General features: G+C 46.0%; 1 protein-coding gene across 1 annotated transcript in view; it reads left to right on the forward strand.

The window, feature by feature from the left end:
- The window catches only part of Rnf150 (ring finger protein 150), a 189,530-nt gene that overhangs the window by 154,772 nt on the left and 11,758 nt on the right, over positions 1 to 23,000 (forward strand). The window contains exon 6 of the mRNA XM_050161577.1: positions 2,352 to 2,562. Coding sequence (XP_050017534.1) covers positions 2,352 to 2,562 — 211 coding nt within the window. The remainder of the gene's footprint in view (positions 1 to 2,351; positions 2,563 to 23,000) is intronic.

Below are 23,000 nucleotides of genomic sequence, written 5' to 3' on the forward strand. Positions count from 1 at the left end.
CCAATCAATATTTGCTGAGCATCTAATCATTGTGGCATGATGTGAAAGCCTGGGGACCAAAACCAAGATGCTGTGGATGCTGCTCATTGTAATTCTTGTGAACAGTGGCGAGAAAACAGGGCACTGACAAACAACCGCAGACCCAAGTGCCACATGAGGCCCGACAGGATCAAAGACCCCTGCTTGGGAGGGAGCCCTCCTTAGAAATGGTGACGTTGTTGGGAATTAAAGAGACATTAGCAATCACCATGGGTCAGTTTGAAACCATAAGAAGGAAACAGGAGGGCAGTAGGCATATGTCATCCTAAGCAGAGGGATAGCATAAGATGAAACACCGAGCTAAGGGCACACGTGTGTTCTCTGTCTCCAAAGGCTGATGGATGGTGAGGACAGAACAACAAGCCGAGTTAGACTGTGCAGTGTGTTTGGTCGTGGCGACTCTTACACCCCGTTCTTTACACACAGAGAACACTCAGACCTCTGCTGCAGTTGTTTTGCTGTGGGGTGGTGATGATAGATGTGGTTGTTGCTGGAGTTGTTGCTGGAGATGTTGTTGATAGTCTTACTATGGTTGCTGATGTTGTGGTTCGTGTTGTGGTTATTGATACTGTTGTGGATGTAGTTATAGATGCTGTGGTTGTTGATGTTATTTGAGATGCTGTGGTTGTTGGTGCTGGTATTGTAGATGCTGTGGTTGTTGGTGTTGTTATTGTAGATGCTGTAGTGTTGGTGTTATAGATGCTGTGGTTGTTGGTGTTGTTATTGTAGATTCTGTGGGGTTGTTGGTGTTATTATAGATGCTGTGGTTGTTGGTGCTGTTGTTATAGATGCTGTGGTTGTTGGTGTTGTTATTGTAGATGCTGTGGTTGTTGGTATTGTTATAGTAGATGTTGTAGTTGATATTGGTATTGTAGATGCTGTGATTGTTGGTGTTGTTATTGTAGATGCTGTAGTTGTTGGTGTTATTATAGATGCTGTGGTTGTTGGTGTTGTTATTGTAGATTCTGTGGGATTGTTGGTGTTATTATAGATGCTGTGGTTGTTGGTGTTGTTATTGTAGATGCTGTGGTTGTTGGTGTTGTTATTGTAGATGCTGTGGTTCTTGGTGTTGTTACATTGGAGCCTCTGGTGAGAGGGCAGAAAGTAGAGGAAAGACCAGATGAAGCTAGAGAGACTGGTATTGGGGAGAAAATGTTGATGATGACTGTTCCCATCCAAAATCAACAGATTTAGTCAACAGTGAATTGGTCATTGTATAAACTGCCTTTTGGCGAGTTGAGTGTTGGTGAATTGGCTTCTGGCAGAGATGGCAAGAGGGAAGGGGTGAGAGAACAGAGAAAAGATATGAGCTGTTTGGGGAAACTGGAGGATGGCGACAGCTCCCACCTGATTGTTCCAAGTGCAACTGTGATCTCAAGAGACAGCCCCCGCACAGCACTGCAGGTCTCTCTGTGCTCCTGCCGCCCCTGGCCCCTGAGTTAAAGGATCTGTGAGTATCAGCATGGTACTCACTCAGAGCAAACCTAGAATTCCCTTCCCTTGGCCTCGGCTGTCAGGCTCTGCAGACTCTGGAAGCAGGAAATCATGGGATCATCATCCTGCATGACAAAGAAGCCAACATACAAATCAAACAAACACACCGAGAAAATTTCATAGCAAGTTTAGACAGTCAAGGCTACATATGGGAGTCTCCAATAAGAAAAGAGACAGAGGCCCATCTGGAAGAGAAGGGGACGAAAGGATTTGTGTAATTTGTGACTAATGCCATGTTAAGAACATAGAGATATGTTTTACAGCTGATTTTTGGCTTACATTTTTAAAAAGTAGCCTCACCCTGCATGTGTGCGTGCATGTATGTGTGTGTGTGTGTTCACATGCGTGTATCCTCCCTGTGTTTTCCCAGTGAGTAAGACTCTGTTCCCTTTCTCACTTCCCTATCATGTTTGTAAACAATGCATGAGACTGACGATTAGCAGCATGCTGGCTCCATCCTGTGTGGGGGAATAAACTCTCTACATAAATGTCCTAGTTTTATGATTATAAAGAAAGATCGTGTATTCCTCCTAACTAGTTATCTAAATATAGATAGAAAGTTTGCTGCACTTGAAATTCAATCTTTATACTTATATCTAAAAGGAACCTTTAGAAAGGAAACGTGGGACGATCTGCTCATGACAATGAAACTACATATATATGAAGCCACATAGAAATGTCTTTCAATAAAGCGGCTTAAAAACTAAACAGTGAAACAATGAGCTTAATTTTACATTCTGACAAAATATTTAGGCTGCCGACATTGCATCTCTAAAGCAAGGATGCGCTCTAAGGTGGGTCCTTTTTGCTCCCTGCAGCCCAGTGCCGACTGCATGGACGACCTGCCAATTGATTTCGAGGGCTCCCTGGGAGGCCCGCCCACCAATCAGATCACGGGTGCCAGTGACACAACAGTGAACGAGAGTTCAGTCACTTTGGATCCTGCAGTGAGGACAGTGGGAGCTCTGCAGGTGGTCCAGGACCCCGACCCTGCACCCCAGGAGGGAGAAGCCATCTTTACAACAAACGGTAAGTACTGTGTCGATCTTGGTGACTTGGATCATCACCAGCAGAGGTATCGCCTCACGGGGATTGGGAACAACAATGCATATCGTCGTGTGATGGTTGATAGGGCCAACTTGATAGAATTTAGAATCACCTAGAAGGCAAACTGTGGAAGCCGGTGAAGAACGATCTAGATTAGGTCAGTGTTTGGGCACACCTGTGAAAGCCTGTCTAGCTCAAGCTCACTGACCTGGGAGGACCCTCTTTAACTATGAGTGGCGTCACACCAGGGACTGGGGTCTTAGCTAAATAAAAAGGAAGCAGAGAGCTGAACAATAACTTTGACTGATCTCGCCTGTGATAGCTGCCGGCGTCAGACACCAATGTCAGGGGCACAGTTTCCACCGACACTGAACCTGTTGTGTATGGGAACAGAGCCTCTCGAGAGCACCTGTGGCTATAGAAGCTGGTCTGACCTATGTGCCATGGCAGCTGTACATAGCACATCTTTCTTTGAGTGATTTGATTAAAAGAAAAGATCCTACTATGTTGCCTGAGCTAACCTCGAATGTCTGAGATGAGCAATGTATCAACCTCCGGAATAGCTTGGGCTACAAGTGTGGGCTGTTGTTTATGACATGCCTCTGGATGGGCATTGTTAGATGTTTCCTGGCTATCCACATGTCACCAAGTCCTGGGCTGTTTGCTGGCAACTATCCTAAAAGTATTTAAATATCTGCATGATATTGAAGCTAAAGTACCTACTATTTAGTCAAATATAGTAAGGGATAAAAGCCTCAGGCGCTCTAAGAAAATCAGCATACAAATTAACTGAGTTAAGTTTAAAGCTAAAGAGTGGGTGAATAATGTAGTTTTAAATAGAGTATATTTTTTCTTGTGTAGAAGCAACATATTCACTATGGAAAAGTATAAAGGCAAACTGAATCATCTTAGGTTATTTCCGTTGAAGCCAACTTCTTTTTTTTTTTATTTGTGATTTTCATAGGATCTGTAAAAATAGGCTAAGATGTAAAGACTGGTATTTTTCTGATTAACTATAATCTTAATTATCGGAAGATTGAAAGATAAAACAATTTCAAAGAAACCTCAGGTGGAGTATCACAATCCAGAAATTATTATTTTAATAATATGCTCTATTTCCTTTTTCTCTTTCTTTTTGGCATGTGTTGTTTGGGGGGGGGGCTCATGTGCCACAGGGCACATGTGGAGGTCACAGGGGAGCTCGGCAGAGTTGGTTCTCTCCTTTCACTATGTGGGTTGTAGGGATCGACCTCAGGTTCTCAGGCTTGGTGGCCAGCACTTTGCCAGCTGAGCAATCTCCCCTGCCCACAGTGCAACCCTGAGACACGGACATCTGAGATTCCTTAAAGATCTCTGTGCTCCCATCATTGGCACTGTACTGATGTCGGGAAGCCATGCGTCTGATGTGATGGGGTCTGTCCAGGGCACGGTACAAAAGTGTAAATGGGTAACGCCCACTTGATTAACCTACTTTATTTAGCCAAATATATCCAAACTATTTTATATTCTTCTTTCTTGTAATTGGTCTTCAGAATGTGGGATGTGGTCCATACTTTCTGTGTGTTTAGATTTATCTGGCTAGCCACATCAGGAGTGCTTGGTCGTCCTGTGTGGGTGACAAGTGGCTTGTCACGTGCAGCATATAGACAGAGACTCTCGGTACTGCAACAGACCTTGAAGACTGATAGTTCCTGGTTTTATGTTTGTTTGTTTGATTGATTGATTTTGTTTTGGAACAGGGATTTTCTGTGTAGCCCTTGCTGTCCTGGAACTCATTTTGTAGACCAGGCTGGCCTCAAACTCAGAGATCCGCCTGCCTCTGCCTCCCGAGTGCTGGGATTAAAGGCGTGCGCCACCACCCCCTAGTGTTGTCCTTGTATTTAGTCAGAATAAGAGTCTAATTTCTGCCATTGGAAAACTACATCCCAGAGGAGTGAACCTCTGACCAGGCCTGCCATAAGTTTTCTTGCAGTGAGCAAGTGGGCCTGGTTTTCCTTTACTGGCGTCGGTTGTCACCTTGGACATCTGGGCACTGATGGACTCTGTGAGGAGCACAGAGGAGAGACCCTTGCCAGCAGTCCAAAAATATTTATGCCACGGGCATTTTGTAAGCACATGTTAAAAAGAAAAAATAAAAAGTAGGTCATTCTCCTTGCCCCGGAACGGTTGTTGGTTGTCCAGAGACAACACGTGACCAGCTCTACTCCTTAGCATGACTCCGTCACACGCTTCTCACCGACCTTAATTAAGCCCAGGTAACAAATGAAAAAGAGTTTTCATTTAATGTGATTAAATAGTATCTAAAATGAAATAGGTATACTCTGTGAGCTCAAATCCATCCTCAACAAAATAGAAAATTACAGTCTGCAGCCATGTGATCCGTAACCCTCGAGCTCTGAGTAAAGTAGAATAGGAGCGTGTAGGTCAAAGCAGCCATGGTTAGACCGTCTGCTGAAGGCTGTGGGGGAAAAGGGTTCAGTGTAGGCTGAGCGAGCAAGGACGTTCTGCTCACAGTGGGAGAGAAAAATGCCGTGTAGTTTCAGACGCAAGCTTTGGAGAAGAAGAAGAGAAGCGGCTGGTGACTCAAATGGGCAAGCCTGTGGGCAGAAGGCTGACTCAAACGGGCAAGCCTGTGGTCAGAAGGCTGACTCAAACGGGCAAGCCTGTGGACAGAAGGCCGGCAGGCAGCATGGATGTGTTTGGAGAGATCCCTTCCTTAGCACAGCAATTACATGATTCCCACAAAGTCGTTTTCCTAGGCCGTCTGCTTCTGAGTTGTTTTATTTATTTAGATGTAACAGAAATGGTCAAACAAAATGACTATAGATGCCTTAAGGAAAGAGCTCTCTGTAAAGATTTCCTAATTTCCTAGCGGCATCATCAAACAAATCAGTTAATGAACAAGCATGCATCTGCCACTGGACGCGTGATGACTCCCGTTCCCATCAACACCGTTCCCACCTCTCTCTCTGCTGTCTGACGGTTGGCAATTCTGGTCCTGGGAGGAAGGATTCTCCATTAGCTGTGCTTGGTGCTCTGTTGTCATCTTGACATAACAGCCCGCGTCACCTTCTCCTCGGCTGTTGTCATCTCGACATAACAGTCCACATCACATTCTCCTTGACCTCAAGTCCTGACCGGGTGTTCAGATGCCCCCTCAGTACTCTCCACCTCAGCACGCCAAACCCTTGGCTCTGACTCCCAAGAACTAACTGCAAGTGGTTGGGTTTGCTTCCCCTGGGGGAAAGGGGACGAAGGGCTACACAGCTAAACAATCATCCCCAAGCGTCTGAAGACTCCAGAGGGGAGCTGGAGAATGACGCTGAGGGAGAAGGCTTACTGCACCTTCCCAAATCCCCCAAGTTCCAGTTGGCATCGTCTCGGGAAATTATGAAGCCTTTCTTTTATTTTTCAAGAGGGTGGCTGACTCCATAATCTGCTTCCTTCTTTTCTTATTGAAACACTCCAAAGGCCTGTGAGAAAAATCTGCCTCAAAAGGCTGCCTGAGAATCGTCATCCGCTTACCATCCCGCCACAGTCAACCCCAGTGGAGAAGGACAGAGATGGGCAGGGCCATGAAATCTCAGACGCCCAGAACACGCTGAGACGCACTGGGCATGACCAGGAGTGCTGTCTTCACAGAAGGAAGTGATGCATGTGAGCATGTGCAGAGTCTCCAGGCACTTGGCCAACGAAAGCATAAGGTGGAAGGGATTCCCTCTGGAAAGTGCCTTTCGTAACTTCCTGTCAGCTTCATCTGTTTAACACACACGGCCCATAACATCTTCATGATGCTGTTTTACTTTTGTTTTACTGATGAATAAAATGTACTGCATAAGTATACTACCCTGACCCTCCCACCCTTGCCGCTGAACGAGTATTCCAGCAGCCCCAAGGGTTATCTATTTCGTCTTAGGTAACTGACAATTAAGAATCTCAAATGTATGGCGCGGGGGTGGTACACAGCTTTAATTCCAGCACCTGGGAGACAGAAGCAGGTGGATCTCTGTGAGCTCAAGGCAAGCCCGGTCTACAGAGTAAGTTCCCAGATAACCAAGACTACACAGAGAAACCCTGTCTCAAAAAAAAAGAGTCTCAAACTCAAATCAAAAGAAAATTTCGTTTTCTCTTGGACACTTTCTGTTCCAATTCTTGTACCTCACAAGAAAAGGATCTGTGTTGGTTATTCTCTGGGGTCTCTACATCCTGTACACCCCACAGCCAGTTGGCAGCCAGGGTTTCTTATGGTCCCCTCATCCTTCCAGGAGGGCCCTTAGGACGGGGTAAATGCAGGCGCACATATGCCACAGTGTGGAAGTCAGAGGCCATCAGAGGTTTGTCGTCTCCTTCCGCCTTGTTTGAGGCAGGTCTCTCTGGTAGTGGCCGCTGTGTGTGACAGGCTCCCTAGCCCGTGAGCTTCAGGAACCCTGGGTCTCCACCTCCCACTATTCCAAAGGCCCGCTAGGATTGATGAAGTGTGCTACCAAGTCCAGCTTTTAACATGAGTTAGAACTCAGGTCCTCGCTGTGCACAGGAAATGTTTTACCCACCAACTCTCTCCCCAGTCCTTTTCTTCTGCTTCTTCGCTGCTCACATCTGTTCAGGAGAATGAAGCAGGAAGAGTCTCAGAAGACACAAAAGTGCCTAGGTGTGACAATCCTCTCTATCTGCAAACTGCACACTTAGCTGGTGTCAACTATGAAACTGCTCATTTAGAAGAACTTTGAAGTACACAAGTCCTTTAATGGGGAATAGACACACGCACATGCCCCACCCCATGAGTGTGTATTAGTACACACACACACATATGTGCCGTTCATACTCCGCAAAATGCACTCACAAGACAAAAATCACTGCTGAACACGGAAATTGCAGTATTTAAAAGTGGTTGTGACATATCAACTCCAGCAACTGTCACAGGGACCTGCCCAGATCCTCCAGAGACACATGCTTCAAGCTACTGATGGACAAAACTTCCAGAGAGCTCGTGCAGAGGTATGGATTCCCTGCCTCTGATTCAAAACGCTCAGCGGACAGCTCTCTGGGAACCGGTCAGGCTGAAATGTGAGTTCTGTTTTGTTTTGCTCCTTAATCAGTCCAGAAGTGACATTCACTTCCATTTTGAAAGTCCCATGATTTTTTTTTAATGATCACTTGATGAATTGCTTGGAATATCAGCACTGCAAATTCCCAAGGCCTGCTCTAACCTCAACTTGGACGTAAACACAAGACGGAGACTTGCAATGGACTTTCCCAGGGAAGCTGACCTTGAACTCTGTGGCTCCAGTCACCTTGGGGACTGGTTTGAACATCACAACATATTTCAGATGCACCTCTGTACTGCTCGGCTTTGGCAAAGTAACCGTTTTCAGAGTTCTGTGTGAGTATGAAATCTACAGGTGTGTTCAGAAATAAGCACACCGAGACGAAGCAGGTCAGTGTCTATGAGGGAGATGCCAGTGTGAGTAGCCGCATCTGCTTTCCTACCTGACATTAAAGCCAGACATCTCAGGGTAGCTGCTCTTGACAATGGATTAGTACACAGTCGACTATGGATCAGTACACCCTCGACTATGGATTAGTATGCCCTCGACTATGGATTAGTATGCCCTCGACAATGGATAAAACACGCACTCGACTATGGATTAGTATGCCCTGAGATTTCCCTCAGTGCCCACAAGATGCATGGTTTCCCAGGCAAGATGAACACTTTCAATTTGGGTGCATGTTCCACTGTGGCACACAAAAGAGCCAGTCAGCTCACCTCAGGCGAGAGACCCTACCGCCTCCTCCTCTCAGGAAACCAGCAAGCCATAGTGGACTACTTTTGTACAAAACGAAGTGTTTGCAGCTGGCAAGTCCGCTCCAGACAGGCCTCTCTGTTTCTCGGTATGCCAGGTCCCTGGAGCAGCATGGGACCCTGTTCCACAGCCCTTCAGCTCAGGGCCAGACTCGGCAGAGGCACAGCTGTGGTCAAGAGCAGAGAGCCTTGCAGCCAGCAAATGCCTTAGCCGTCAAGTGCACCCAGATGGAGGCTGTCAGGTCCTAAATCCACCAGGCTTTCCATAACAACGTTCCTCCTCAATTAAAAACACTTGCCAATCTCAAAAAGTCCACTTGGGGCCAGACTCCCAGGGTTCTCCTGTCTTGTGTGTCGGGTGCCTCTGACAGGGAAAATTGACAATCTGCAGATTCACAAACAGCCCGAGAGAAAATTAATCAATTTTGACTGCAAACAGCCCGAGAGAAAATTAATCAATTTTGACTGCAGAGTGCCACTTGAAGCGCTGTGTCTATTTCTGACACACACTATCCACCCAGAAGAAACCTGTCCCCCAGGGAAACTCCGCAGACAGATGGAACCCATTTGCAGCTGGGACTTTTGTCGCGGTTGCTCCTCGCTGCTCCAGGACAACACCGTCTCTAATTTGAGTAATTCCTCACGACGCTGTCTCACTTTTGATACGTTGTACTGCTCCAGCAGCTGTTACCAGAGCAAGCTAGGGACAGGGCCAAGGAGTAGACTGGCACTTTTCCAAACCCTGCCACCCTGAAGAGGAAGTCGGTAGCCCTGCTGGTCCTGGCTGGAAAGCATGCCGGCGGGCCAGTGATTCCTGAGTGTCTCAACAGTACCGGGTATAAAAGACATCTCTGCTTGTATTTCAACTGTCAAATCGTTCAAAGACTGAGAAAGTGAGGATAGGGGAGGACGCCTTTTTGGATGACAAAATGATGGCTTAACAGGTCAGAGGCCGGAGGTTCAGTAAGTCACAGAACTATAGGGGAAAAAGAGAACCAGTAACTGCATTCCAAGAGCTACTTAGAGAAACAGATACCAAGGGAAGGCTATTAGCCACAGGCAGGAAATTGAGCCTTCTGCCTGGTTTGGCCTCTGGTTATTGCTGGTTATTACCTTGGGCAAATCACAGTACCCTCTTTTCTCTCAGGCAGTTACTCTAGCAGGCAGTTCCTGAGAACATTTCCAGGCCAGTGACTCTGTTTCTAGGCAGTCCCCTGTCTCAGGAGGGCTTGGACTCTCACGAGGACATCTCAAGACCTTGCGTCCTCACTTCCAAGGTCTCCCTGTCGTTTCTCCTCCCAGCACCTCTGAAGCAACCCAGTGAGGGTTGCACCCTCTTCTTGCTCCAGGCCACCTTTTCAAGACTATAGAAGATCTCTGTGGCATTCGTCGTCTGTCCAGCTTCAAGTAAAGTGAACGGGGAGGGAGGCAAAGACTGCATCCAGAGGCAGCTGGAAACGCAGCACAGTTGCCGTTAGTCCAAGCTGCAGCCTGGGTTCTTTCTAGGAGCCTCTACCTATAGGGCAGCTTTGCCTTTATGCTCCAAATACCAGCATATATATCTGTATGTTATGCCATACAGCTGTAACATGAAGGGCCTGGCTTGCTTGTTGTTTGTTGGGGTTTTCTGTCCTCCCACCAGGTCCCCTCAACTGTTTATCCCCAAAGAAAATCACACATAGGTCTCCATAAATTATAAGCTGATTGGCCCATTTAGCTCTAGCCTCTCACTGGCTCACTCTCACATCTAGATTAACCCATTTTTCTGATCTATTTTAGCCATGTGGTTCAGTACCTTTTTTCAGTGGGGCAGATCACATCCTGTGGTCTGGGCAGGAGAGGGAGGAATCAGCTTCCTCCTTCCCAGAATTCTCGTGTTCTTATTGCATCATTTCTACCTCCTGTCTGGTTTTCCTGCCTATATTTCCTGACTGGCCAATCAGCGTTTATTTTTAACATGACTGACAGAATACAGACAATTCTCCCGCACCACGTCCACCTCTTTTTTTTTTAAAAAAAAAAAAAAAGGAAAATATCCATGGTCCACTTTTTGGGAATGTGGGCATAGTATTTCAAGCTACTTCCAGCAGGTTGGGGGCACCGATAATCTTATGGGGACCTAAAGAAAATTTAGAGTCCTGACTGAAGCATCCTGTGAGTCTTGATCATCTCAGGCAGCAGTCTTGAACTTGTTCTGGATGAAGAACTCAGACATCTGGGCCATCTGTTTCTGCCGGGGATTTCTCTGGTGGCCTTCCTTGATCAAAGCTGATTTTTCTTAACTCTGAATAAATTCACAACCTCTCATTTTCTGTGGAAACAAAAGCAAAATCTCTTCTCCAAAGTAACATACCTTTTGACTTCAATTTTGAAGCCAAGGTATTTGCAAAATACCTATCTTGGATTAATTCTGCAGCATTTATAAGCAAAAATATCTTTTAGCAGCTGTTGCTCCTTCCTCAGCATTTAAACAATTTAAAGAGAGCATAATGACATACAGTATCAAGATTCTCTGTGTATTTTCCATCTTTATGAGGCTTTATTTTAACCTCTATTTTCTTTTATTTTTACTTTTAACTTTTGGCTTTTTGAGACAGGCTCTCTGTATATCTTTGTCCTGGAATTCCCTCTATAAACCAGGCTATCTTTGAACTCACAGAGATCCGTCTGTCTCTGCCTCCCAGGCTACTCTCTTTCTTTCTTTCTTTCTTTCTTTCTTTCTTTCTTTCTTCCTTCCTTCCTTCCTTCCTTCCTTTCTTCCTTCCTTCCTTTCTTTCTTTCTTTCTTTCTTTTTTTGAGAACTTTAATCTTTAGCCTGTATATATTTAGAGGTTTTCTTTTTCTTTGAATCTCTCTTTACTGTATATCTCTCTTTTTTTGACACATGGGTCTTTAATTTGTTAAGGAATATGGAAAAGTTTTTTTGCCACAACTCTAAGAAGCTTCAAGGTCCTTGCCAAGAAGCAAGCTGCAACAATGTATCCATAGCTCCATAGTCCAGACAGCCTGCTTGAAAGGGTCAGAGTTTTCCTTGGCAGGATGGTCCAGAAAGCCTGCATTTTAAAACAGAAGCTTTTTTTTTTCTGCCACAGCTGAAAATCGAAATGGTTTACTCTAGTCTTTCCCAAGCTTTCTCAGGCTTTATGTGGATTCAGTTATCCACGTGGGCGCCATTCTGTAACATGGACGGGCCTGGCTTGTTTGTGTTTTCTGTCCTGCCCGTACCCTCAGCTGTTTAGTCCCAGAGAAAAATCACACATAGGTCTCTATAAGTTATAAAGCTGATTGGCCCATTAACTCTAGCCTCTCACTGGCTAACTCTCACATCTTGACTAACCCATTTTTCTGATCTATTTTAGCCATGTGTCTCAGTACCTTTTTTTCAGTGGGGCAGATCACATCCTGTGGTGTGGGCAGGAGTGGGAGGAATCAGCTTCCTCCTTCCCAGAATGCTTGTGTTCGTATTACATCATTTCTACCTCCTGTCTGGTATTCCCACCTATATTTCCTGCCTGGCCAATCAGCGTTTATTTATAACATGACTGACAGAATGCAGACAATTCTCCCGCACCATACAGCTATGTTCAATGTTGAATGTATGTATGCATGTGTGTGTATGCATGATAAGTGATTGATGAATACATGATAGACAGATACATGTGATTGATGGACGGATGGTGTGTAGGTAATAGATGAATGGATGAAGTGATTTGTTTGTGGGGTTTTGTTTTTGTTTGGGTTTTGAGGGGGTCTTGGGTTTGGGGGGGATTTTTGGTTTTTGTTGGTTGGTTTTAGTTTTGGTTTTTCAAAACAGAGTTTATCTGTGTAGTCTTGGCTGTGCTGGAACTTGCTCTGTAGACCAGACTGGTCTCAAACTCACAAAGACCCACTAGCCTCTGCCTCCTGCGTGCTGGGATTAAAGGTGTGCCCCACCACTACCCAACCCAGATACGGAGAATTTAAGGTAACCCACAGTAGTGATAAAGGGTGAGGGAGATTGTATTATGGTACGTACATTGTATTTTGCCTGCTAACAAAAAATAAATAAGTATACATCTTGAGAGCATTCAGGCTGGAGCACAGATCACTATATCTAATTTTGTGGAATAACACTGTGACCCTACCCCCATGGGACACAGGTCCACAGTGATAAACTAGTCCCAAGTCATAAGCAAGGAGGGTGACTAGTGCCTTGAGGAAATGGACTGATGATCTATTATTTATGCTTATTGATGTGGCACATACTGCACAGCAGAGACGGGAGTAAAGGCAGCGATGAGAGATGAAGGAACAGAGGCAGCAGCAGTGGGAACTGCCCTGGAGAAGGGCTCCAAGGCCTAGCCACGTAGAAATTTCTGCAAGAACCCTAGTAATGTCATGAAGGCAAATGCACAGAAACCACTGTAAGCTTCATGGAGCTCTGTAGTCTTGTGTTGAATTATCAGCATGACTCTTAATTCTTGATAATAATGCAGACTAAATGCAGATGATCCCACCAAGAGATAATTTGGCATTGGACTAACTTCATGACTTTTGTTGTTGTTGATGGTGGTGGTGGTAGCTCTGTGTGTGTGTGTGTGTGTGTGTGTGTGTGGGATACCAGATGTCCCACTCCATCAATCTCTGACTTGACTTCTTTGCTTGATAAAGGGTCTCTCATTGAGCCTGGAGCTAGGCTGGGAGCCAGCAAGCCGCACTGATCCTCCTGTCTCTGCATGGCACAGCGGTTACGGGCACATGCAGAGCCACACCCAACTTTTTATATGGGGATTGGGGATTCAAACTCAGCTCCTTGTGATTGCATAGCAAGCACTATTACTCACTGAGCCATCTCCCCGGCCCTGCAATTTCTTGATAGACTATTCATGTATCCCCCAAGGCCTCATAGCTGTAAGCTAGATCCTAAACCATATGCTTGTGGGGTTGAGAGCTGACATCACCCCGTTCTTCTCAGAATTGCATTAGCTCTGGAGCCAGAGCTGCAGGGTTGCTTGTAGTTATTTATCTTCTCCCTAATTGATCATGGGAGAACTACTGAGACATTAACTACAGCCCTTGTGATCAGGATCTCACTGCAAATACTGCCTCCCCGTAGCATCGCTCACAAAACCTCTCAGGTCATCAGCATCAGCACCGCTCAGCCCACCAATCAATCAGCAACCATTAGAGTCAGGTCATAGGAAGCTCTCCATGTGGAGCTCTGTACTGCTTACATGACCTGAGTAGCCCTAATCTGAGAGACTTGAGACCAAAAGTGTTGTGAATTGCAGATGTTTTTCTAATTTTGGAAGACTCTTTGCCTATACATAAAATGGTATTGTGAGAAAAGCACCCACGTCTAACCATGAAATGTCTTTGTTTTTCATGCAGTCCATTCCCACACAGCCTAATACAATTGCAGTGTGCCTACATCTGGCTTATCAGCTGTGAAAGTCTCCACCCCTGGCATCATGCACATGCTCAGAGCATCTTGCATCTCATAACTGGGCCTTAGTGATGTTCAAACCATATTTAATAGATAGTGGCTCTACCAATAGCTTCGGGTAGTTCTTTGAGAGCATTGACTCAGACAGCTGGTTTATGGATTCACTGATCGGTTCAGATCTGCCCAGTCTTGTTCTTTGCTGTAATAAGCTGGATTTCAGAGGACAGCTCAAACAGAAATGTTAAAAATGCCCATTGACATATGTCTCCAAATATAGAACAAACAACTCTCTCTCTCTCTCTCTCTCTCTCTCTCTCTCTCTCTCTCTCTCTCTCTGAATGTTATAAACAGTCTGAGAATTTGATACTTAGAAAGACATCATAATGGTAGGACCTACTTCTTTGCGGTTTTCTATCTTAATGAACAAACACAGTTAAGAATATGTGCTCCTATGGCCTACAGTTTCCATAACATACACAGTGGATTTCTTCTAGAGTCAAATGCAGTTTCGTTTCTAAGGTGTGTGGCTGGGACTTTCTCTTTAAGTACTTATGCTAAAGACCTGGTGAGCTTACACACTCACATTTAGGATATACTGAGCTTACACACCTATGCTCAGGACCTGCTGAGCTTGCACACTCATAGCTAGGATCTACTGAGCACACACACACACATCCCTAGGATCTGCTGAACTTACACACTCATGCCTAAGACATGCTGAGTTCACACACCTATGCCTAGGATCTGCTGAGTTCACACACCTATACCTAGGATCTGCTGCGCTTACACACTCATGCTTTGAGTATGCCATACTCAATCATGGTTAGGGTCTGCTGTGATTACACACCCATGTTTAGGATATTCTTTCCGTGATCCAAAATCATGTGAGTATCAAAATTTGTATCTTTTCCTTAAAGAAACATTATCTCTTATTTAAAGAAACATTATCTCTTATTTAAAGAAACATTATCTCTTATTTAAAGAAACATTATCTCTTATTTAAAGAAACAATATCTCTTATTTAAAGAAACAATGTCTCTTATTTAAAGAAACAATGTCTCTTACTTATCTCTCGGTCCACAGCTCTAAATAGGAACCATGCAGTGCTGGTGCATGCCTTTGATCCCAGCAGCAGGGAGGCTGAGACAAGCAGATCTCTGTGAGTTTGAGGTCAGACTGGTCTACAGAGTGGGTTCCAGAACAGGCGCCAAAGCTACACAGAGAAACCCTGTCTCAGGGGGGAAAAAAGGAAGGAAAGAAGAAAGGAAGAAAGAGAGAGGGGGGAGGGAGGGGGGGGGAAGGAGGGAGGGGAAGGAAAGAAAGAAAGAAAGAAAGAAAGAAAGAAAGAAAGAAAGAAAGAAAGAAAGAAAGAAAGAGAGAGAGAGAGAGAGAGAGAAGAAAGGAAGGAAGGAAGGAAGGAAGGAAGGAAGGAAGGAAGGAAGAAAGAAAGAAAGAAAGAAAGAAAGAAAGAAAGAAAGAAACCACACTTCCCTCTGATGCTGGACTCACTGTCAAAGTGTTGAGGCAAAAGTACCAGGAGTCCCATCAGCTCTGTGCTGCCCATGCCCCCTGACCTGATGCAGAGACATTTTCTCTTAGAGGCATTGAATGAAAAGCAAACATAGTCTGGTCCTTCACTCTGCTGAATTAGAAAGTTTGATTACACACTTGAAATGATCAAGGACCCAACCAAGGTCAGCATCCTTGGGGATACAGAGGTCTGCTCCACAGGCATCTTCTTAATCAGAGATGCTTACTCAGTATCATGGAGCCTCCCGCAGCTCAGCACCAGGTGCCTTCCTTGGTATCATGGAGCCTCCCGCAGTTGAGCACCGGGTGCATTCCTCAGTATCATGGCCCTCCCACAGCTGGACACCGGGTGTATTCGTGGTATCATGGAGCCTCCCGTAGCTGAGCTCAGGGTGCCTTCCTTGGTATCATGGAGCCTCCCACAGCTGGGCACAGGGTGCACATATCCCATGAGCTCCTCGTGGGTCAAGGTTTTCAACCACTCTATTCTGCACTTGCGGTCATTGACAGAGCATCCTTCAGTTGAAGGAAACATTGGAAAGTCTCAGGCAGACATTCCTTTGAGACAAAATAAAATAAACTAGATGCAAGCAGAAAAAAAGAAGAAGAAAACCCTGAGGACCACAGGCTAACATCAATTAACAATAAAATACCTGCTCTTGGGGACATTTGGGCATGCTTACGTTGGCAGAACTGTCAAAAACACAAGTTCATAGTATCTATTGATTTATGCTACCAGGAAACATTGGAACAATGATAAACATAGCAAGCAACAACCAAAGAGAAGAGGGGGGACTCTTTTCTAGAGAAACATTTAAGATTTTTGTGTTTTACATATTTTGAGGTTAAAAAAAATTCAAAAGAAAGGGACTCTCGCCTACCAATAATCCTACCAAAGCATAGAAGCATGATGCCTTCAAAAATTAAAACTTAGAGTTTATGCACATCTTGAAACAACTTTCTATGGTGGAAAGGTCATAGAACTTCTTGAGAACCTAGAGGGAAGATGCAATTATGAGACACTCTTAGAGTATCTCAGGCCCCTCTGTGGATGTGAATCTGGACGTTTGTGCCGTTAATTAGTAAAAGATGCTTTGCACAAGAGGTGGGTGGCTCGGTCTAATATTTACGAGTACCTATTTTAGCTGGGGTGAGATCGACACTCCTGGGAAGGAATGTGGATTCTGACAGATGTGACCCAGATGTGGCCCAGATGTGTGCTGAGGAGACGTTACTCTGCCAAGCGCTACACTTTAAGATCAGTCTCGTTCCCTACCCTGCTACAGGCTCCGCGTGCACAAGGGGTTTGGAGAGCCCTCATTAGTTTATAAAGGAGGAAGAGGGGCGATAATTCTTCGGCTCATGGAGGAAATGCTAAAGCCATAACCCTGTGTTAAAAGCGAGGGACTCCCAGAGGGCTTGTCCAGCGGGCTGGCCTTGTGAACACATGTTGAGCTATATTAGGATAGAATGCTTTTGTCATGAGTTTTCCATCCATAATATTGGGAAAGTGCTCATTTGTACATCCTGTGTGCAGTTTTCCCCTCCTGGCGGCCCACCCGTAAATGAGACCTTGTCGGGGCCTCCCATTTTCCCCTTCCATCTTAAAGCCCACTGCAGCAGTCTTGGCTGGTTCACAGCCACTGCTGCCAGCGACGGGGAGAATTCCACGCAGGTGGTCCTGCCTTGGGGAGGCATCTGAGATCACTTGAGAAGCAGGAAAGTTCCTAGTCAGGCGGCAGAGGTGGAAAGAACAGGGAAAAATTTTCCTGTACTCATAAACCTCGTAAGCTGATGAGCCCCCAAGGCTTTGTGTCTGGATGTCATTGTCTAGCCTAGGCTCCTGAACTTGACATCATACTTATGCCACGGGCACCACACAGAACTAAAATCAAAGGACCAAGTCCCTTCCCCTTTAATAAGTCGGCAGAAGAGGTCCAGACACTCTGACTCGGTTATTCCAGCCTTCAAGTGCCAATTACTGCAATTCTCTTATGTGTATGGTATTGAGGATGGAGGCTCATGACTGTTCGTGCAGAATAGGCCTCTGCTGTCTGAATGGCTGGGACATCTAATTAAGCAGTGCTGTTAATTGGGTGTGTAGGAATATTGGGGGTTAGAAGAGCTCTTCAGAGAAGGAAATCATGGTGGGCAGAACCACCCTTGACATTGAATTCTACAGCACCAGTTCTTACACACCCCTTTTCAGTGGAAAGGAACGGGGGCCCAGAAAATAAGCCATGCGGGGTCCCTAACCTATTCAGTAGTGACAGAGTTAGCACAGTGGCAATTGCGACGGAGTGGGAGGCACGAACTAGCCATAAACATCCCTTTGTGTGTGTGTGTGTGTGTGTGTGTATGGGTGTATGTGTGTGTATGTGTGTTTATGTGTGTATTGTGTATATGTATGTGTTTATGTATGTGTGCCCATGTGTGTGTGTGTGTGTGTATGGGTGTATGTGTGTGTATGTGTGTTTATGTGTGTATTGTGCATATGTATGTGTTTATGTATGTGTGCCCATGTGTGTGTGTGTGTGTGTGTGTAGATGTGAACGCGTGCGTGTGTGTGTGTAGGCCAGAGCACAGCCTTGGGGATTATTCTTCAGAAACTGCCCACCTTGTCTTTTGGACAAAGTCTTTCACTGACCCAAAGTTTACCAAGTCAGCAGGGCTCTTCTGCCCGTCTCTGCCTCCCAGCACTGGAGTTAGAGGCACACACCACCAGGCGTGGCTTTTGTAAGTCTGTTCTGAGGACCAAGCCCAGGTCCTTGAGCTTGCAAGGCAAGCGTTTTACCAACTGAGTCGTCACTCCACAAATCAGTTCAGTTTTGCACAGCAAAATCTAGCCCAGTGTAAGCTGCCGTTGTATCCCCATGTTCTTTATGCATGGCTTCAACCAAACATGAAGGCATTTAAGGAAAAAAATCTGTCTGTACTCCACGTGCACAGAGATTTTCTCTTGTCATTGCCCCCTCAACAATCCAGGAGAGCTCTTTATATATCATCTATATTGCGTTAGGTAGTAGTATAATCCTGAGATGATTTCAATCACACAAGAGGTTTTGCACATGACTTATAAAATCCTAGACAGTTTTATACAACAGTACACATGGACATCAGTGTCCTTGGGGAGTCCTAAAACCAATCCCCTGTGTCTAGTTGAAATGTAGTAAAGAAATATGTTTTTGAAGCTAATGCATCTCTGAGAAGCAGCCAGCCCAGAGTCTGATGAAGCCCGGGTCTGCTGCATCTCCTTAGGAAAAGGCTTTTGGAGTTCCTTTCAGCGGCCAGATGCTTGCTTTGTTTTGTTTTGGCTCTCCAGGAAATAGAGATCAGATTGGCAAAGGAAATGAAGATCAGATTAGGAAAATAAATGAAGTGGTTTAACAAATGGTTTCAACAAAGAGTCAGTGCTGTATTAATTAGTCATCTGCCTCTGTATATTACCATGCGAAATGCCAAGGGACACGGGGTGGGATCCAACGGGTTTGCAAAGAACCAGCTCAGAGAAATTTGTGCCAGCTACTGTCATCATCTTCGTTATCATCGTCATCTGCCCAGGCTTTGCCTCCCAAGTCCCCCACAGCAGCCCTTAGGGCAACTCTGAAGGCCCCTAGGTCTTAACAGCCCTGAACCAGCAGAGCCAGCACAGCAGGGCCAGGGTCAAACCCTAACTCTGCCACTTTGAGTGGATCCTACAGTGACTTGGAGATGGTGGCTTTGCCTCTGAGGCAGGCAGCCTATTCTCACGCAGCCTCAAGTATGGGAAAGAATATTATAAGCTAAAGTAAAAGTAATGAGAGAGGAAGGCGGAGGAGGAAGAGAAATGGGAGGAGAGGGAGGGGCAAGCGGAGGACAAGGGGTCTGACAATAGCCGATGCCAGGAAAAATGGCTTCTAACAGGTCTGACCCAAACTTGTTTTTAGTTGTTTATTTTATATTTAATTAAAGAAAAACAACATAGAAAGTAGCAGATTTCATCACAGAACATTCCTACATTTTTGCCAATTTACTTGGCTCTTACTGAACCTTCCTTGCCCTCACCCACCCCCTCCTCTCATCTGCCAGTCCCTCCACCTCCCCGAAACTCCCACTTCTGCTTTTGTGTCACGCAAATTCCATTATCTTCTCTCTTTTCCTTGCTTCCGTCTTTCTTCCCTTAAACCTTCTCCCCTCCCTCTATTTTCTACTTTTTATAACTTACACAGGCGCAAGGCATCCACACATGTAGAAATGTGAACCTAGAGCCCACGCGTGAGAGAAAATGAGCAGGGTTTGTCTTGTTGAGTCTGAACCTTTTCATTTAGCACAACGATTTTCTGTTGCATCCATTTTCCCTGCAAGCATCCCAATTTCCCCTTCCTCTATGACTGCGAAGTCCCGCTGTGTGCATGCGACACTGCAGTCCACTTAGCTGCTGCTGGGTGCCTGGGCTGCTTCGTTTCTTAGCCGCTGTGAATAGGGCATTAATGAACACGCATGCGCAAGTATCCCCGCTGGCCTACACACAGGCGTGGCTTAGCTCACCAGACGTTCAGACTGACTTCCAGAGTTCTTACAATGCTTCGCTTGCATTGCCACTCATGGTGGGAAGGGCACCTCTTTCCCCAAATCCTCACTGGCATTTTCCATTTGCTTCCTCGCTGGTAGCCACTTTGAATGATGAGAGATACAGTCTTAAATCGGCTTAATTTGCATTTCCCCGGTGGCTAAGAAAATGGAACCCTTTTGATTATTTATTGGCCACCAGCTCTACCGTTTTGTACAGGTGCTGTTAGCTGTCTGTTGTTGCCCCTTCCCTGTCTGTCCCTAGCTAGGGCACAGGCTGCAGTGATGGGTGTTGACAAATGAGCAGCTATTATTATAGCTAGTCTCATGGCCCTGAGACTATAGGATGGTATTTGACACCCCTTCATGTCTTCCATCAATGTGACGCTGCTTTCTGGAAAGTGAAGCACACAGTGGCATTGAGGTTGCTGCTTTCCCAGACTCCTCGCAAAGCCCTTACCCAGAAGATGATCTAAAAGCAAGGGAAGGCAGAAGCTAGCATTTCGTCAGCTCGGGCTACTGCACCAAGTACCACAGGCTGGATGAGTTAAATATCAAATCCTGATTTCTCATAGTTCCAGGAGTCGGGGCCGCCAAGATGCCAGAGTCAGATGTGCCTGGCGGCCTTCATGCTGCGTCCTCACACGGCAGAGTGACAACTCAGGTGCAAGCCGGTTATGCTTCTTGTAAGGCACCAATTGCATCAGAATCTAGTGACTTCAAGAAGGCCTCGCCTCACAGTGCACCCCGGGAGGGATGCAGTTTCAACAGGTGCATAGCATGTGTGAGGGGAAATCTTACCACAATGCAAATCGCGAATAGCCTGAAGGTCTGCTATGGAGCAGACAGTGTGTGTCATGTTAGTCAGGCATGGCGGCTCAGGTCTGTAATGCCTGCACTTGGAAGGCCAAGGGGGGAGGACTGTCGTGCCTGGTGCCAGCCTGAGCTACATAGGGAGAGAGGCCCAGGCCAGCCTGGAGAAGAGTGAGATCCTGCCCCCAATCAAAACACCAACAAAGAAGTGAACAAAACATATTGTCTGATAGAGAAGTTGGTCACTAGTATTTGACATGATTCGCTTTGTAAAACCCGGTTAATAGGAAAAACCGTGTTTCATAGTAGAATAAAACATACTTTCATTTTACGTAATACACAAGCCAGGCAGTGGTGGTGCACGCCTTTAATCCCAGCACTCGGGAAGCAGAGGCAGGCAGATCTCTGTGAGTTCGAGGCCAGCCTGGTCTACAAGAGCTAGTTCCAAGATAGCCAAAGCACATTGGCCAGTGTGAATGTGACTCCTGGGACACTTACAGGAGAGCAGTCTGTCTGTCTGTCCCAAACACTGCAGATAAAGAAGAGCTTCAGGTCCATCATTGCCCTAGAGCCGCCATTTTACCAGAGCCGCTCTCAAAGCTGTGTTCTGACAAGATGGACTGAGTGAGTCACCAGGCACTTCAGACCACTCAGCTTTACTGGCCTGGTTACAGCGTCAAAAGCAGAAGACACACTAGACGTGAGGAGAAGGGGCCTGCATCTGCAAGGGCAGGGTGAAGGAAGGGAAGGCCTCAGGACCCAGAGCCAAGCTCCTCCCACCCCCATGGCCTAACCACGCTGACCTCTAACTCGTGTGTGCTTGCTTCTTCAGTTCTAACCTAAATCCATGGCCAAGAACTGCCTCTGCAGGGGCAAACACCGTGTACAAGTTCAGATTTTTTTGCTGTTCTAAACACAAAGAGCTAGAAATGCTTGTCAGCCAAAAGCACAAGCTACGTTACGATTTCAGGATGCTCCCAACTGCGCCCTGCACCGCTGTGCTCTGTTTTCCAGGAAGGCGTGTAAACACACCCTGCTAAATCGATTGCACATTGGGACATTGACCTGTGCTGCAACCCAAAACATCAGGCCTTTTTCCGCTGTAGTTAAGACTGAGATGGGTATGCGACACTCTGAGGCCTTCCCTTGCACCAGGTCCCCTAATTAACCATTTGTGGGCTGGGTTCAAGCAGTCAAAGGCAGACTGAGTATGTGAGAGCTGGGATAGGGCCAAGCTTTACTGTATCAAAAATCTGCTGTCTCCATGTCTCCAATAGCTTGAAATGGGCTTCGCTGTGCTTTGCTGGGGCAGCAGGTGGTCAGAACTGTCCGAGATTTTAGATACCCCGAGTCTGAAACTGACCCTGGCAGTTTGAACAGAGGGATGCAAATGATCCCTACACACAAAGCCAAAACACTCCTGTCAGTGTTGAGTCTCAAGGTTTGCCTTGAGCTCGGCAGCTTGTGATTTGTTTATGCACCTTGTAAGGGCTCTGCCTTTTACAGATGTCTGTTTAAATCCTTCCTTGTCTTTGGAAATGCCCCGTAGGAGGGCACGTTCCCTCTTATTCCTGTCCCTCCCTCTCCAACCCTTCCTGGAGCAAAATAAAGGATTTCTACCTTACTGGGTCCTACGACTTAGCCTTTAAACAGGATCTTGTGTTCCACCAGAGCCCTGCTCTCCAGTGTCTTCTGGCTCCTTTGCTGGGCTATCATATAACAAGATGGCCAGAAATGGGAGCGTGGCTGTCATCGCTTTATGAAGTGTGGGTACACTGACCTACATTCCACAGTGCTAAAGAAATGCATTGCAGAAACAGTGGGGGCCATGACTAGAAAAGGACAGCATCGCACTTCTGCCATTGTCATTGAGCAAGGAAAGAACGNGTAGTGACAGAGTTAGCACAGTGGCAATTGCGACGGAGTGGGAGGCACGAACTAGCCATAAACATCCCTTTGTGTGTGTGTGTGTGTGTGTGTGTATGGGTGTATGTGTGTGTATGTGTGTTTATGTGTGTATTGTGTATATGTATGTGTTTATGTATGTGTGCCCATGTGTGTGTGTGTGTGTGTATGGGTGTATGTGTGTGTATGTGTGTTTATGTGTGTATTGTGCATATGTATGTGTTTATGTATGTGTGCCCATGTGTGTGTGTGTGTGTGTGTGTAGATGTGAACGCGTGCGTGTGTGTGTGTAGGCCAGAGCACAGCCTTGGGGATTATTCTTCAGAAACTGCCCACCTTGTCTTTTGGACAAAGTCTTTCACTGACCCAAAGTTTACCAAGTCAGCAGGGCTCTTCTGC

Source organism: Alexandromys fortis, unplaced genomic scaffold (genome assembly GCF_014885135.2).
Source record: "Alexandromys fortis isolate MF-2015 unplaced genomic scaffold, M_Fortis_MF-2015_v1.1 scaffold_127, whole genome shotgun sequence".
NCBI lineage: Eukaryota > Metazoa > Chordata > Mammalia > Rodentia > Cricetidae > Alexandromys > Alexandromys fortis.